This window comes from Polistes dominula, unplaced genomic scaffold, assembly GCF_049000335.1.
Source record: "Polistes dominula isolate Pdom_NZ unplaced genomic scaffold, Pdom_raw_medaka contig_16, whole genome shotgun sequence".
Taxonomy (NCBI): Eukaryota; Metazoa; Arthropoda; class Insecta; order Hymenoptera; family Vespidae; genus Polistes; species Polistes dominula.
The window spans coordinates 5,182,445-5,198,660 of record NW_028301040.1 but is presented as its reverse complement, the minus strand read 5'-3'; the positions used below and the strand labels follow the sequence as shown (position 1 = coordinate 5,198,660).

Here is a 16,216-nt window from a genome sequence, read left to right as displayed (position 1 = left end):
CTTTTGGTGATCTCTCTCTCTCTCTCTCTCTTTCTCTCTCTCTCTCTCTCTCTCTCTCTCTCTCTCCCTCTCTCTTTCTCTCTCTCTCTCTATATATATATATATATATATATATATATATATATATATATGTATACATATAGCCCAACTCTGTTTCTACCTCTATTCTTGTCCATCTGTAGTCTAGCTTCGTCTAACGTGGCTCGTTCCAGAGACGACTCGTCATTGCTGTACATCTGGTAGAGAGAAAGAGAGAGAGAGAGAGAGGAAGAGAAAGGAAAGAGAGAAATAGATAGAGAAAGAGCAGCCAATCGCACGGACCAGGATTAGGGAATAGAATAGTCATTATCGGTGTATATATCCAAGCACTCGGTCCGTTCCAAGTTCGCTTCGACCGTCCTGGCCGCACGCACGCTCCCCGTCCCGTACTGCCCCCGCCCCCAACGAATCGCGCCCTCTCTTTCTCCCTTAAACTTTCTCTCTCTCTCTGTCTCTCTCTTTGTCGCGTTCTCGCGCGTTCTCTCTACTCTCCTCCGTCGGTCGCGTTTCGGCTGGTGCGAAACGTCGTGGTGGCCGGCCAGAGTAAAGGCAAGCGTGTGTGCTGTGAGTTGTCGATCGAAAACACCTAACTTGCCCCTTTTCGTTTCACCGATCGACAGCACGTACACGACCAAGACGACGACGACGACGACGACTACGACGACACGTTGTGTGGTGAAATACGTTCACTGATTTTTAATCCAAACCCATCGTCATCAGAACGATTATCCTTTGGACGATACACTTTGAGGATTCTTTTTTCACTGGATTAACAATAAGAAGAAGAAGAGGATTTTTGACGTTTCATCGGTTCCTTTACTGCCGATTACGGCAAACTCTGGGTGAGTAAAGACAGATTCTCCTTTCTCTCTCTCTCTCTCTTTCGTTCTCTCTATCACTATCTCTATCCCTTTCCCTCTTTCTATATGTCTGTCTTTCACTCTCTCTCTCTCTTTTCCCTGATCTAATCAAAGAGTAATTGAGACACTGAAGTTATCAGGCTAATGACACAAGGTGATTGAACCAGGCCCATAAAAATGGTCTTACCTGTTTTTTTTTGTTTTCTTTTATTCATTTTCTATACTTTTTCCTTGACAACGACGACTACAACGACGATTACTTTGTAGTAATTTCTCGTGTGATTCGATGATAACACCAAACAAGTGGATTGTGTGATATAAAGGAATTTTCACTGTTCGTCGTGTCGGTCTATCGATCCAAACGCGTTTCGTAACATCGACCCTCTGGCTTCCATGCACTGACTGTGTTAAGAAAAAAAAAATTTGTATATTATTACATCGATATGTGTTTCTTCTTATATCTTTCCTAGAACACCAATTAATTGTATGGTTCTTTCTTATTTCGACAATATTTTCGATGATTTGTTTTTAGACTTGCCTTTTATTTCTCTTGATCATTTTCGTACACTTTGAATAGTGAATCTTTATAATCGTAAAAGTGTTTTCCACGTGTCGTATGGACTTTGAAAATAAGATACGTTATTACGGTTAAAGGATATCTTTAAATACCTTTTTACTAGCGCGAAATAAATGGCAGGTATTACTGCTTTAATTATAGTCGATAAGTTTAAACGAGGTTATTTGTTATTTTGTTTTGTCTAGTTCAATGTTTATACTAAATAACTAAAATTGTTCTAAAAGAGCTATTACACCGTTACCTTATCGGTTAAATAAGTATTGTTCAATTCTCCAATTCGTATTTTTATATTTTTCAAAGTATTTTAAAACTTCTCTATGTTAATTGTAAAAAATTTGACGATGATTCGACTATTGTTAAACAATCTTTAAAACGAAACATTCAAATAACTGACATCGCAAATTCTTTTCTATTATTTTTTCGTTATTTTTATTTATTTATTTATTTATTTATGTGTTTAATTATTATTTCTTTATTTGATTTCTTTTATATCTCTCGATAATTATTATTTGTCAATATTCGTTCGCCACGATTACATTTCGTAATGTAAACGTGGAAAAAAAGGAAAATGAGGAACTAAATAGAAAGAAAGATAAAGGGGGATGAGAGAGAGAGGGAGAGAGAGGGAGGAGGGGCGATGAAAGAAGAGGGAGAGATCCAGCCATCCGAATCAATTGAAATCGGGTACTGCGGCGAACGAATACCCACATCGAAAACTCCGACGTTTAATCGGCGAGCCGTAAAGCTTTCATCCAACTGAAACGGAGAATATAGGTATATAATATATATATATATATATATATACATATATACATACATCTATTTATATATACCATACCTATATATATATATAAATTTGCACGCAATACCTGGACGATTGGTCGAAAATTTTGTGAGAGAAAATAGAAATGGTGCACACATTTACCATGGAAATAATCAACAAGTAAGCAAAAAAAAAAAAAGAGAAGAAAAATGATTCGTGGTTTTTCTCTTCTCTCTCTCTCTCTCTCTCTCTCTCTCTCTCATTTTTATTTTTTTTTTTGTATTCGCATAAATTTCGTTCGTCGAAGATCATCGATGGAAAATTTCCAAAATGATCGATCGATTAGTTTGATAATGGATTGTATTTTGTGATAATTATTTGATCAATGATTTGTTTATTGGTACTCCTATGATTTTTTGTAAATCAAACAATTGTTTTCGTACGTACGAGAAAAATCAGGTGAAACTATGACATAGCACAACGACAACGTGCCGAGATAGTAGTTGGCCAGCAGGATTTCCACGGAAATAATCTGCTTACGGTAATCTTCTTGGTTCGAGTCTCCCTCCAGGTTTAGGTCCGCCTTCCACGAGGAGGACCTTATCGTTCGTCTATACGCGCTGTGGAATGTCCTCTCCGAAAGCACAGGACAGAGTACGACGACGACGACGTCTCGGATCCTAGTAGTCGTCGTTGAGATTTCGTATCTGACGTCTGAATTTTCTATTAGAAATTTTTTACACCTTTAATTCATTCTTTTTAAAGGGGGTGCTAAGAAGGGTGTGATTATTGTGAAAATTGTCTTAAAGGAAATATTCAATCATGGTTAGAAGGAATGATAAGAACAGTCCAATAACCTGCAGATAAAGATGTGCATTGTAATTGGATGAAATTGGAGGAAAGATAAAACGAAAGAAGAAAATTCCTCACTTGGTTGGAAAAGATAAAAAAATTAGAAGAAAATCTTAGAAATTCTATGGTGAAGATCATTGGACAACTTGAAGAAAGAAGAAATCAGGAATACCAATAATATAATATTCTGTTTAAAAAATTATAAATTCTGTAAATAAATCAAACAGAAAGAAAAATTGAAACGTAACAAACGTAACAACAAAATAAAGTGAAGGGAAAAAAATATATATATATATATAAGAAACGAATTGATTATTTACTTTAATACTATTAGCAAAATGACGAGAGAAAATTCAATAAGACTATGAAGAATTCAGGTTCGTGGAAAGTAGTAGAAGTAGAAAAACGGCATAGTTCGATCACATCGGAATCGAACGACGAACGGCCATGGAAGCCGAACGTCGTGGAAAGAAGAATTTCCAAGGCTTCCAACGACGACGAGTGTTGGACTTCGTGCTGAATCGACTACCAAGGACGAAGATTAAGCGTTACTCGATTTCCAAGCTAACCACTACCACCCATCACCACTAATGGAAATTATTAAACCTATCTTTCCTAACTTTGATAATATATTAATAAAATATTATATGTGATTCAATCAAATGTGACGTAAGTTAAACGTCAGTCAAGACATCACATAAAACTTAAGAATCACCACTAATGGAAATATTAGTATACCCCTATTTTAATTAATTTTGATAACATACTATTAATAAAATATCATTTGTGATGCAGTCAGATATGACATAACAAAGAAACATAAGTTAAATGTCAAGACGTCACATACAACTTAAGTTAAACTACCACCAATGGAAATTAGTACATCCCTATTTTAATTAACATTGATAACATACTAATAAAATATTATATGTTATGCAATCAAATGTGACATAACAAAGAAACATAAGTTAAATGTCAAGTAGTCACATACAACTTAAGTTAAACTACCACCAATGGAAATTAGTACACCCCTATTTTAATTAACATTGATAACATACTAATAAAATATCATATGTGATGCAATCAAATGTGACGTATCAAAGAAACATATGTAAAACCATATATAACTATAAAAAAGTCAGATTTGAAGTAGTATCCATGTAACAACAATAAGAATAAGGATCCTTCGAGTATAAAGAATTTAAGCATCCGGAAGTGGCCTTTTTGGAGGGTTGCATTTCGTCGGTTTGGTTTCATATCTATCGAAAGATCGTGATGTTGTATCTTTGAAACGAAGTGAGTGGAATTGATCGACGTGACCACCAACATAGTGCTTATGGTAGTGATGCTTGTGGTAATGGTGATGGTGTGTTCGAATTTAAAAAGAAGATAGCATTCTTCTTCTTCTTCTTCTTCTTCTTAAAATTGGCTTGGAATGTAATGGTGGTGCAGTGGTAACGGCGGCAATGGCTAGCGAAAAAAAAATGAAAAGAAAGAAGAAAAGGTAAAGAAGAAAGAAAATGGCGGATGGAATGGTAGTAGAGGGTGAAGAAGGCTCATCTCTTTCGAGGTGAAAAAAAAGGGAAAGAAAAATAGAAAAAGAAAATAAGAAGAAAAAAAAGTAAAGAAGAAGAGTGAGAGGGTGGAGAAGAGGAAAGGGATGCTATTGGAATCTTTTCATCGTAGTGGAATAAAAACTAACTAGCAAAAGAAAAGAAAAAAAGGTATATATATATATATATATAATATGTATATAGAAGGTGTATTACCTTACAGAGAATTTCCACGGGAATTAAGTTTTACGCTCAATGAACGCGCAACAACGACGCGTCCCCGGGGCTAAATTGCATTGAATGCGACTCTTCGAGGAATCGTTTGCTACCCGTACACGACTCGGTACGCATGGCTACCATCCCTTAAGCAGGTATTCTTCGCGCGCACCGCCGCGAGTATAGTATGTTAGGCAGCGTGCTAACGGGCACATTCCTATTTTTTCGAATTGCCAAAAGAAAATCAAGAAGGTCTGAACAATAAAAAAAATACAAAGGAAGAAGGAAAGAAATAGGTATAAAAGTAGAATAGATATTGCATTTACATATTTTTAAATATATTAAATAAAAATAGATTTAAATTTATAGCTATTTAAAAATATCGAGCAAGGGAAGAAATAACAAAATTAATTTAATCAAGGAAACTTTCCTTCTTCAAGTTTTGTTTTTATAAAAAAAAATGAAGAATATTTGAACAAAAAAAAAATCGTTAAGGAAAGAAATAGTTTTAGAAGTAAAATAAATATTACATTTACATATTTTTAAATATATTAGTTAAAAAAAAAAAAAATACAAATTTATAGCACAATTAAGGGATGAAACAGAAAATAAATTTAATAGAATAAAATATTGATTTTAAGAAGTTCATTATATTTAATGTTAATTATTTTGAATAACGAGTAAGTAGTGAATTTTACTCTAACATCTGCAACATGTATATATGTATTTATAGAGAAAGAGAGAGAGAGAGAGAGAGAGAGAGAGAGAAGGAGATCTAGGCATCAGGACTCGTAAACTTTCAGCCTCGATATCGAACAGACTCAAATCGTTATCGCTTTGATGCGCCTCCTAAGTATCTCGCGAACCTCTTGCCCTCGGTATTAAGCAAATTGGATCTTTGTTATAGCCCAGCGATATTAATCTACCAACTTTTTTTTCTTTCTTTCTTTTTCCCTGGTATAATCCGATAAGAAGATTATATCGTACGCATTAGAATATGCAATTGCATTCGTGACTGCAAGATGGCAAACGACTTTCTTTTGTTTGATTAAATAATTTCTTCTCTTTTTCTTTTTTTTTTAATCGAAAAGTACGAATAATTTCCGTGATCCTCGAGAAAAAAATTTCCTTCATTCGAAAAGAAAAAAAAAAAAAAAGAGAGAAGGAAGGAAGGAAAGAAAGTTTTCTATTGGTAGATATTTTCGATGGGATGTATTTTTTTTTCTTCAAGTATCCTTGAAGAATTCATATCGACGATTCATCGACGTGTAAACGAATTTCGTTCGTCTCTTAATGCTTCGTTCGTTTCACGAGTACCACCTTATGCCTTTTCTCAGTTATATATATATCGTAAAGCTACTATACTACTTCTACCATCTAGGATTTTGTTATGTATTCCTCATATGTGTTGTATATATGCATATAGAATGTTCTATAGACAGGCCAGTGCTTTACTGCACTCGAAGCAGCCAAACGACTACGATGACGAAGACTATGACTATGACTATGACTATGACGACGACAACGAAACGACGAACGTTCGTTCGTTCACCAAAACCATCGACGAGGTCTATGCGAACGTCCATTGTGCGACTTAGACGAAGAATACCAAAGAGGATACTCGAGGAACAATGCGCTTGTGTGCAAACACTTCTCGAAACAATGCAAGCCAGAACTTAACTTCCTACGATAGCTCAGACCAACTTCGCTTTTCTTCTCTTCTCTTCTTCAATATATGTATATATATATTATATTATTTTATATATAAGTATAGAGGTAGTACATATGTTACTGTTAATGTGTGTATAATTTAGTTAATTTATGAGAAACATGTGTATAAAATTTTGATAATACTACTATATGTATGGTTATTTCATTGATAAGATTTTGATATTAGCGTGCATATACATACATATTTATATTTATAAGGAATATATCTATATATAAGGAAATAAGTATCTAACCATTCTAAGATAATTTTATTATTAGTTATAATTCGAAAAAATTACCTATAAACTTATTCATTATAAGTAACGTTCATTATTAGTAATGTTCAAGATAACAGTAGTAGTTGCAATAATTTGGTAATTAGGTATACGATTTAACAAAATTTGTCAAATTTACTTTTATCAAATTTTTAAGATTATTATAATATATACAGGAAAAACAATATTAACAAGTTGTCTAATTGAAACAATAATTTGTGTGTCTAATAATTTTACAAAAAACCGTAAAGTACAAAAATCAAACCTTTTTAAATGTATGATGGAATAAATGAAATTTGTAGACAATTGGAAGAGTTTAACAATCTTTTTTCTATCTCTCTCTCTCTCTCTCTCTCTCTCTCTCTCTCATGGGACATGTAATAACAGGGATTTAACGATCATTAAAAACTACAGGCCAGTGTATGGTCTATCGATTGGTAACGCAAAGTGTTTGCAATAGGACCGGACTCTTGAAGGACGAAACGAGGGTGAGGGAGTTTTTGCAATGAGTAGTACTAGATGGTTTCGTTGAGAGGAAGAATGAGAAAGGGACCAGGCGGGGAATGGTTGGCGAAGGTGCTCGAGGGTGGAAAAAGTTCTTTTTTTTTTCTTTTTACCCTCGAATAAGGAGGGGTAGTAGTATAGACTATCTGAAGTACACTTTTGAATCAATCGAGTGGTGACTTGGGCGTTTTCTCTACACTTGTCGTTCTGTAACAAGTGTATTGTTCTGCGTGTTGTTCTCGAGTGAACTCAGATAAAAAGAGAAAGAACCTGGTCAACCACTGAACCACCCCCTTTCGACCTTTCCCTTCCCTCCTCCTTCTACACCACCTTCTTCAAGTTTTGTTTCATTAGATTACGTGTTTGAGGCAGAATTCTAACGAGAGTCACCGATAGGACTCTTATTCTAAGGTTTCCCTATTCTTTTTCTCTGCTTCATGGAAATTTACAGTTTAACAGAGTTTTATTTAGAGTTATATTCTTCTTCAATGTAGTTGCACTTATTTTTGTTCCTAATCCAACAACAAAAAATATCTTTTCCAATATATGAAATGATTGTTCAACCGAACAAGAAATTCCACGTGAATGGTAAGAACGTAAATCAACATGTCTAGTGGTATGTAATATAAAATCGTCATTAGAAATAGAAATAGAAATGAGAAAGAGAGAAACAGAGTAAAAGAGTAAGAGGAAAGGGAGTGGTCCAATCGTTCGCACAGCGGGATAAAACAGTATGAAAAGTGTAGTGGCACTCGTGAGGCGGCGCAACCGTTTCATCCGTATTTGTGCAAAGGGAGAGGAAAGCTCGAACGAGTTTCTGGGTGGATCGCTTTGAAGAGACCCTTTTCGCGGGAGCGAAGCCCACAACTCCTTTTCATTCGAATGTAACTTCAATATAACCGGTGCTCAGAGTTACCGCCGAACAATACTTTATTAAAAAATGAGCCTCTAAGATTTCGTTGCTTCGAAAGGAACCAGAAAAAGAAAAGAAGATAAAAAAAATACCACCAGAGACAGACAAGCAAGCAAGCAATTATTATTCCGCGTACGGACGTCATATGATTGTTTCTTGCAGATGTGGCAGATGTTAATTATCATGCGATTAGAGTCTCATAATCCAAAACATATGCGTGGCGTGAAGAGACACGATATCTTTCTGGCAAATGCTTCCCAAGGTGTTTCTTCCAAAGGGAAGTATATAAAGTATCTCACTTTTTCTTATATCTTTAAGACAAAGTAAAAGAGAGAGAAAGAAAGAGTGAAGGATGTGATGGGTCCCGATAGACGTCCTTCTCGAAGGTATGTAATCGGAGAGGATAAAATGAGCGGCTTAAGAAACGTTGGTCATATTCTCTTCTCTCTCTCTCTCTTTCTTGAAGCTGCTAGTATTCTCGCTTTTCGGCGTTTTCGCATCACAGGAATTAGGTTGCATTGGAAGAAAGAAAGAGAGAGAAAAATAGATAGATAATACACACGTACACACACACACACACACACATACAAGAGAAAGGAATTCTTGTCTTTTTGTGGGTAGGCTTAAGATCCTTGTTTTTTCTTTTATCCTTTTTTCTTATTCTTTACCGGCTGACGCTTTTGAATTTGAATTTTCAGGAACATCGAGAGAAGAAGAAGAAGAAGAAGAAGAGGAAGAAGAAGAAGAGGAGGAGGAGAGGGGGAGTCGTGCTGGGGGCCGAGGGGGTGGTGATGTGGCCGAATAGCCTCGGCGGGACTTCCGGTTGCAGTGGAGGTGCCGGCAGCGCCGATCTCGGAGGCCTCGCTGCCTCCACCACCTCGGCCTCCGAATTATTTGGCCCTGGTGCATTTGGTACTTCAGCGGCTGGGCCTTACGGTGCCCTTAAAACCAACCCTTACGTTAGTGCTCTGGGTATGCCACCTATCGAGGCCCTTCATTCGACCATCGGCTATCCGGCTTGTACACCCGCCGGTGAGTCATACTACTGTGAGTGCCCACAACATTCTTTGTTAATTCATATTTCTATTTCTATTTTGATATTAATCATCTTGCGGCTCACCGACATTCATTGGTATTGTATTTGTATTAATTAGATCAAAGTGGTCCGTGTCGCGTGAAAGATTCATTTGGGTTGATCGATTTTTTTTTAATATATTCTTTATTTAAATGGAATAAAACACGGTAATATTGTATTGGATTGATCATTAAATAATGTCACAACTTGTAATTAAAAATATTGATTGGCGTTGCATATTTAAATATAACATATCGAAGATTCTGACATTTCAAATTGAAATATATAATTAATTAGATTATTTTAGGTAGTAAAGATAATCATCAAATATTTCTGTACTTTCTTTCGTGAACGAAAATGCAAATTTTTTTGTGTCAATGTTTCAAAAGAAATGTTACAAAAAAATGATCTATTAATCTCATTGGACCAAAAGGTTACGTCCTAGTTCGCAAATAAAAATGGATACGTTATATAAATATTTCGAAAGTTTTCCCAGTGACGTAATGCATCTTCTGTCGAAGGTAATCCCAGGAAACAACGGAGAGAACGAACGACATTTACGAGAGCACAGCTCGATATCCTTGAAGGACTATTCTCCAAAACGAAGTATCCTGACATTTTTATGCGCGAAGAAGTTGCGATGAAGATCAATTTACCGGAATCTAGAGTCCAAGTGAGTTCAAATTAAGAAACGAAGAACCTAAACCAAATGATGTTTCCAAAATGTTTATGTTGGAAATTATTGAAATCACGGAAGGTGATAGAAAAGTTAAGCCGATTTCGAATGATATTGAAATTCAATCCTAAAAATGTAAATGGTGTGATCGAGATGAAGATATAAAAAGGAAAGAATGGTGTTTGTCAGTTGTTTTTTTTTTCTTGAACGGGGACCCCCGAGTTCAGAGGACCCACGCACACGATGAGCTGCGCCGGCACGCGGACACCATAGACGCGAGGCCATCGATTTATCTTACCCGGCGCGACCTAACTCGCTCGTTTCGCTTTAACCGAATTAGTCGTTTACCCTACAAGTACATCGACCCGTACCTATGCTCGTACTATGAAAAGACACGCAGACCAGACCAGCCCTTCCTTCTTTCCCTTTCTGGCATACCTCGTAATTCAATCTCGAAAAATTCCACTACAGTCATTCTAAAAAGTAACCCCCGTTAGGCTAATCATGCAAACAAATCTAATTCAACATATTGCACAAAATTTATACTTTATCATCCTAAAATTTGCCATATTGGATATATTTGTTTTTTTTTGTTTATTAATTAAATTAGTTCAATGATAAACCTATAAAAAAGTTATTCATTAAATTTGTTTACTTCTTAATAGTATAAAATATAAAAATTAACCATCTGATAGTTACATTGGATAAATATTTTTAAATGCAATAATTTAAAATGACTTTCAATTTAACAAACCTAGAAGAAATTTCGACCTATTCTGATTCACTTTAAAATGATACAATAAAAAAAAAAAGGACTGGACTTTCTACAGAATTTTTTTCTTTCTTTAACGACTTCGTGACGTATGCTATTGAAACTTTTGTTCCGGTCGTGGGCCAAGAACGTGCCGATGCATATTACACCCTCATATTTGTTAGGGCGAGAAAGGACACAAGTAGCATCCGCGATCGCTGGACGAAAAGCAGAAGAACACCTGGTTGACTCTTTTACCGCGATTGAAATGAATACCACTAACGCGAAAGTATAGTCTTGTGCACGTACGTTGGCGTCTGCTAAAGCTCGATCGACATTTCTTTTTCCTGACGAATAAAACGATGGTATTCATATATACCTAGCCTATCCCTTTTATTCCTTTATTTTCATAACGATTCTACACTTTAGTATTCTTTCTTCTTCTTCTTCTTTTCTTTTTTTTGTTACATCGACCAATTTTTTATTTCTTCTCTTCAAACGATTCCTAGACAACTTGCATTTTATTTCCTATTATTCTCACGTTCTTTCTTTACTTTTTTTATTATGGGTGATTTAGGGAACACAAATAGTTAAGTGTCGGAAAGGATATTTTTGTCCAAAAAAGAACAGAAAAAAATAGAAAATAATTATTAAATAGTCGGATCAACTTCAAATATTCAAATAAGACTACCTGAAAAAGGTTTAAATTATTGTACAAATTTTCCTAAATAACAGAAATAACCAAAAATCATTCGAGTACCAGTTAAGACTCTTTTTTTATTCTACGGTGGCACGAGTCCCTCAACTATGGTGTCGCGTGGTAACAACTTATGAGTGTTGAAGAAAAGGTTAAAAGTGTTTTCTTAGGGTATACCAAAGCAAAATGAAACTAGAGAATTTGGTATAGGATAGGATGGGTCTAACGACAAGAATATACTCGAAGAATGCTACTAGCTCGTGTCGTTCCCTAGAAAATCCGTAGAAACCCAAGCTCACCTCTCAACTTCTAACATTGATCGCGTGGGGCTTCTTTCTCTCTCTCTCTCTCTCTCTCTCTCTCTCTCTCTCTCTCTCTCTTTACGTTTCTTCACTCACTTTTCTTCTATCTCTTATTATCTTTCCTGTCTCACTTTTCCAACAACAATGTTTCATTGAACGTAAACAAGAACATTAAAAATCCATTTTTTTTTTAAATCATTTCTACCATTAGATGATAATCAAAACTATATAAGAGAAATTCACGTATAAATAGGAAATACACCGCCATCTTTCGGTAAACCAAAGACGTTTCCGGTACTTTTGCACGTGCGCGTCGTTCTGGGATCGATTTCGTTTCGACCTTACGAACGAATCTGAACTCGTATCCTCTTCTCGAGCAAAAAAAAATGGCGTTTTCTAAATAGAAGAAAATAATAGACAGATAGATAGAGAGACAGAGAGAGAGAGTGAGATGATCCTGTGATATATAATAAGTCATAGGAGAGACTCTAGCTAACTGATCAAGCAACGATCAAATCTATTTGATCGAAAGCGTTGACCGGGAATTAAAGGGTAGCGATGCATAGCTCATAGAAAATCGGCTTATTCTATTCAGAAACGTTTACTACCTAGTAATAACTATATACATATAACTATAATTCTACTATAATACTATTGAATTAACTATATAGATCTCTATTGAGATTGAATACAATCCACGTTAGTCTTCTTCTTCCATTAGATTTCAATTGATAACCAATAGATCTTCTAATTCAATGACATTTACCTATTAGCTCAAAAAAACTCAACGTTTATAATATTATTTGACGTTAATTATCACAGGTTTGGTTTAAAAATCGACGTGCCAAATGTAGACAACAACAAAAACAACAAGAACAGCAACAAGATAAGGCACCTAGATCGAAGAAACCTTCGGGAAATCCTACGAGTAATCCACCTCCTGGAAAGAGTCCTTCGATCGCTACCACACCCACGCCAGCTGCGGCTGTACCAGCTACAACTCCCCTGTAAGTATTACTCTTATCGATCTACACATTAAAAGATAATGCTATCTCGATGATAAACAAGAATATACGGATTATCTGTTCAATTTTTCTGTTTGATGATTATTTATTCAATGTATATTACCAAATAAAAGTTTGAGTACTATATGTTGTATAAAACAGCTAACTAATTGCATCATTTATATCTAATTATAGTGCAGGTGAAAATAATCTGATGTAGCATTACTTTCATTAGTTCGTAGATGATCTAACACTTATAAATAAAAATTAAAAAAAAACAGTCTTATATATTTATTTATTCTAATCGAAATAATAATTTTTGTTTAGAAGTGGAGGAACTGGAGGATCTGCAGCTAGTTCGCCAGCCCTTTTAAGGGACTCACCTCAATATAAACCTGCTGGACCTGCCACTAGTTTACTTTTGGCTGCAAATACAACGCCTCCTAGCGTAAGTTACATTTCATTCCTTTACTTTTATTCTCTGCTCAATTTATTTTTAAAAGAATTAACTTGTAATTAAAAAAAAATAAATGAATCTTTACAGTTGAGTGGTACGGTGTATAGTAGCGGTGGAAGTAGCAGCAGTATTTGGAGTCCTGCAGTAACGGAAAATGGTGGATTTACGGGTGATCATCAGAGGTTAGCGTGGACAACAACAGCGTCTCAACAGCAATGCTATCAAAATTATTCTTCTTATTATACAAACATGGAATATTTGTCACCTGCATCGCATCAATTGAACGTTGTGGTAAATTATATTTTTTTAATAAAAAGCAAAAATTAATTTTTAAAAATGTAAAGTACAATTTGTTGGTTCAGGACGGAGGTGGAAGTGGATTGGACAATACGTGGAGCAAAACAAGAGACGAGAGCGCATCTTCATGGTTTTACAATACCGCTGGCTGGGGTGACCGAAAGTGAACATTAAGAGGAAAATAAATTAAAGAAATAAAAAAAACAAAAAAAAAAGTAAGAAAAAACCATGGCGTCCTTCGAGAATTTCAACGGCCGGGTACATATCATCGACAATATATAGGGGAACGTCTTACTTTCGAAATTAATTCTAATAATTAAAAAAAAAAGAAACAAATACGTGAGAGCAACGACGATGACCTAAAATTGGAACAAAAAGAAAATATTTTTCTTGACGATGAATCGACGTTGTCATTGTCGTCATCGTCGTCGTCGTTGCCGATTCGTCACGTTTATAACAATTCTATCGAAAACATATCGATCGTACGCGAACTTCATCGATTATTATTATTATGATTATTATTATTATTATTATTATTATTATTATATTATTAATGATTATGCTGCTAACTTACGCGGGAATCGAGTTTATTATTTCAGGGCTATGGTCGTGTACGTATACTTAGGATAACATAGCTATCAAGTTAGGTTTACGAATGCGAATACTCAGAGAGAACGTGTGTTATAAGTATGCGTATGTATTTATACATACGTGTATTATTCGCTTCGAATCATAAGTCTTATTAATTTTCACATTAAATCGGTTCTCAAAGTGCTGCTAGTCATTACGAATATGAGTAAATATGTATAAATGCCAAACGAAGGTGAGATTAAATTTAGATTCTATTGTATCGTTTTCGATTGATCGAAACAAACGTGTACAATCGAACCTCGTATAATACACGGTACACCGTAAAACGTAATACGAGTTATAAGAAGCTCAGAATCGTACTGTACGTAGGGGGAACAAAATTTTATAGGGGGTTTGATGGTATAGACAAAAAAATTTGATGTTCATTTCGCGATCAAAAGAATGAATAAGAAACTAACCAATCCTAGGGACTCACCAGTTTAATTCTTCTTCCTTTTTTCGCAAACTCCTTTATCACGTGACTCTCTCATCCAAAAACCTGCAAATATATAAACAAGAAAAAATAAGAAACATTATAGATCAACGAATTCGTTCAACGTGCATGATTCATTTGCAAAATTGGAAATGACAACGATTCTATCAAATTCCAAAATGAAAATGTTTATTTTTTGTTTTCAAGACTAATATGTATATATTATTATAAATAGTACGAGATTCTCGAGATGATACTCAGAAGGAATTAATTAAAACTACAATAATTAGTTCGTGTAACGAATTGAACAAGTGCTGAAGTGAAGGAAAAATCAAATTGAAAACAGCCTTCACGTTTTCTTCACGAATATTTGCAACTTGCTAACGAGTGTGTGAGAGAATGAATGAGATAGAGCAAAAATTGTTTTTGAAAGGGGGATAATCACATTTGAAATATGTTTCAAAGCAAAGTATCGATTGAACTCCATCTTAAGTGTACATATGAAATTATACATAAGGATATACATCGAATATCTATGTAAATATGTATTATTTTGCAGGTCAAACGCTATCCAAACGAATACTATTTAAGTGAACAAGAAGAAAGAAAGAAAAGAATAAGAGAGTTAGGATTTGAACATTTCAATAATTTCATCTCTAAACGAGTTAAATAGCATACAAATTGATAAATACAATTTCTTCTTCTTCTTCTTCTTCTTCTTCTTCTTCTTCCTCCTATTCTGCATTGATGTTCATAAAATTTCAGATATGTACATTTTTCTTGGACGTAATTGGTGAGGATCGAGGAGAACGTATTTATTATTTTTGACAATCATTATTATCGTAATACTGTCGTAAGTATTCGATATAAATTACACGTCCAAATCTCTTCGGTGATTTTTTATTTTATTTTTTTCATAATTTTTATGTTAAATCAAAATTATCTTTTCTTTTTCAGATCAACGTTCCACGATAAAGATCCTCCTCTAGTCCATTATGTACCACATTTAATTTTTCGCTCCTTTTCATTTTGCAGATTAATTTTATTTCATGTTGATAATTTTGTGACTTACGATAAATTTTCCAATTAGATAATATCATGAATTGATAAACTTATCATCGGTTGGTAAGAAAATTCGTTTTTTTTTCGAATGATAAAGAAGTATCTTTACAAAACATGATGTACGACAAAAAACCTCGATGATTTTCACGACACGTGCAAATCAATTTTTAATGTAAGCTAGCAGAAATTGAGGATTAATATGTAAAGTATACAAAAAAAAATCCAAGTATATATGTATACATATATACATATATGTATAAATATATACGATTTAAAAATGTAGGATTGTAAGTACATATGTGACTGTTTAGAACGTTGTTACATCAAATATTATACGTAATGATACGAATAAGAAAAGAACAACGATGAACATGTCTTAAAATGTATGAAAATAATATATCGAATTTGAATTGTAAATTCTTTTGATTTTCTGTCTCATTCAATCGTTTATTTACTTGTTGCAATTATTTCAATTTTAATTAATACATCACGATTTTATTTTATTTACAATTGATAATATCAAAGAATATATAATATTATACAGTAGAACATTAGAAGTGCATTTTAGTT

At 34.4% G+C, this 16,216-nt stretch overlaps 1 protein-coding gene across 6 annotated transcripts; it reads left to right on the top strand.

Moving 5' to 3' along the window:
* Positions 1-260: 260 nt before the first annotated feature.
* otd2 (homeotic protein ocelliless) lies at positions 261-16,063 on the top strand. 6 transcript variants are annotated; one of them, XM_089174685.1, is made up of 8 exons: positions 263-588; positions 660-881; positions 8,961-9,309; positions 9,859-10,010; positions 12,586-12,770; positions 13,095-13,215; positions 13,312-13,515; positions 13,587-16,063. In XM_089174685.1, exons 3-8 carry the CDS (start codon positions 9,054-9,056, stop codon positions 13,686-13,688), a joined length of 1,020 nt encoding a protein of 339 aa, XP_089030811.1. In that variant the 5' UTR covers positions 263-588; positions 660-881; positions 8,961-9,053; the 3' UTR covers positions 13,689-16,063. The 6 variants fall into 6 exon arrangements, with proteins under 6 accessions (XP_089030812.1, XP_015176163.1, XP_089030811.1 ...); XM_089174686.1 differs by having other exon boundaries at positions 261-881; positions 8,961-9,294; XM_015320677.2 differs by having other exon boundaries at positions 261-881; positions 13,098-13,215.
* Positions 16,064-16,216: the final 153 nt, after the last annotated feature.

Excerpts from the sequence above, each read along its gene's own strand:
- otd2 (XM_089174685.1), top strand. The coding sequence starts at position 9,054 with ATGTGGCCGAATAGCCTCGGCGGGACTTCCGGTTGCAGTGGAGGTGCC. Across the intron at positions 12,771-13,094 it reads GTACCAGCTACAACTCCCCT|AAGTGGAGGAACTGGAGGAT; the intron begins GTAAGTATTACT and ends ATTTTTGTTTAG. Across the intron at positions 13,216-13,311 it reads CAAATACAACGCCTCCTAGC|TTGAGTGGTACGGTGTATAG; the intron begins GTAAGTTACATT and ends GAATCTTTACAG.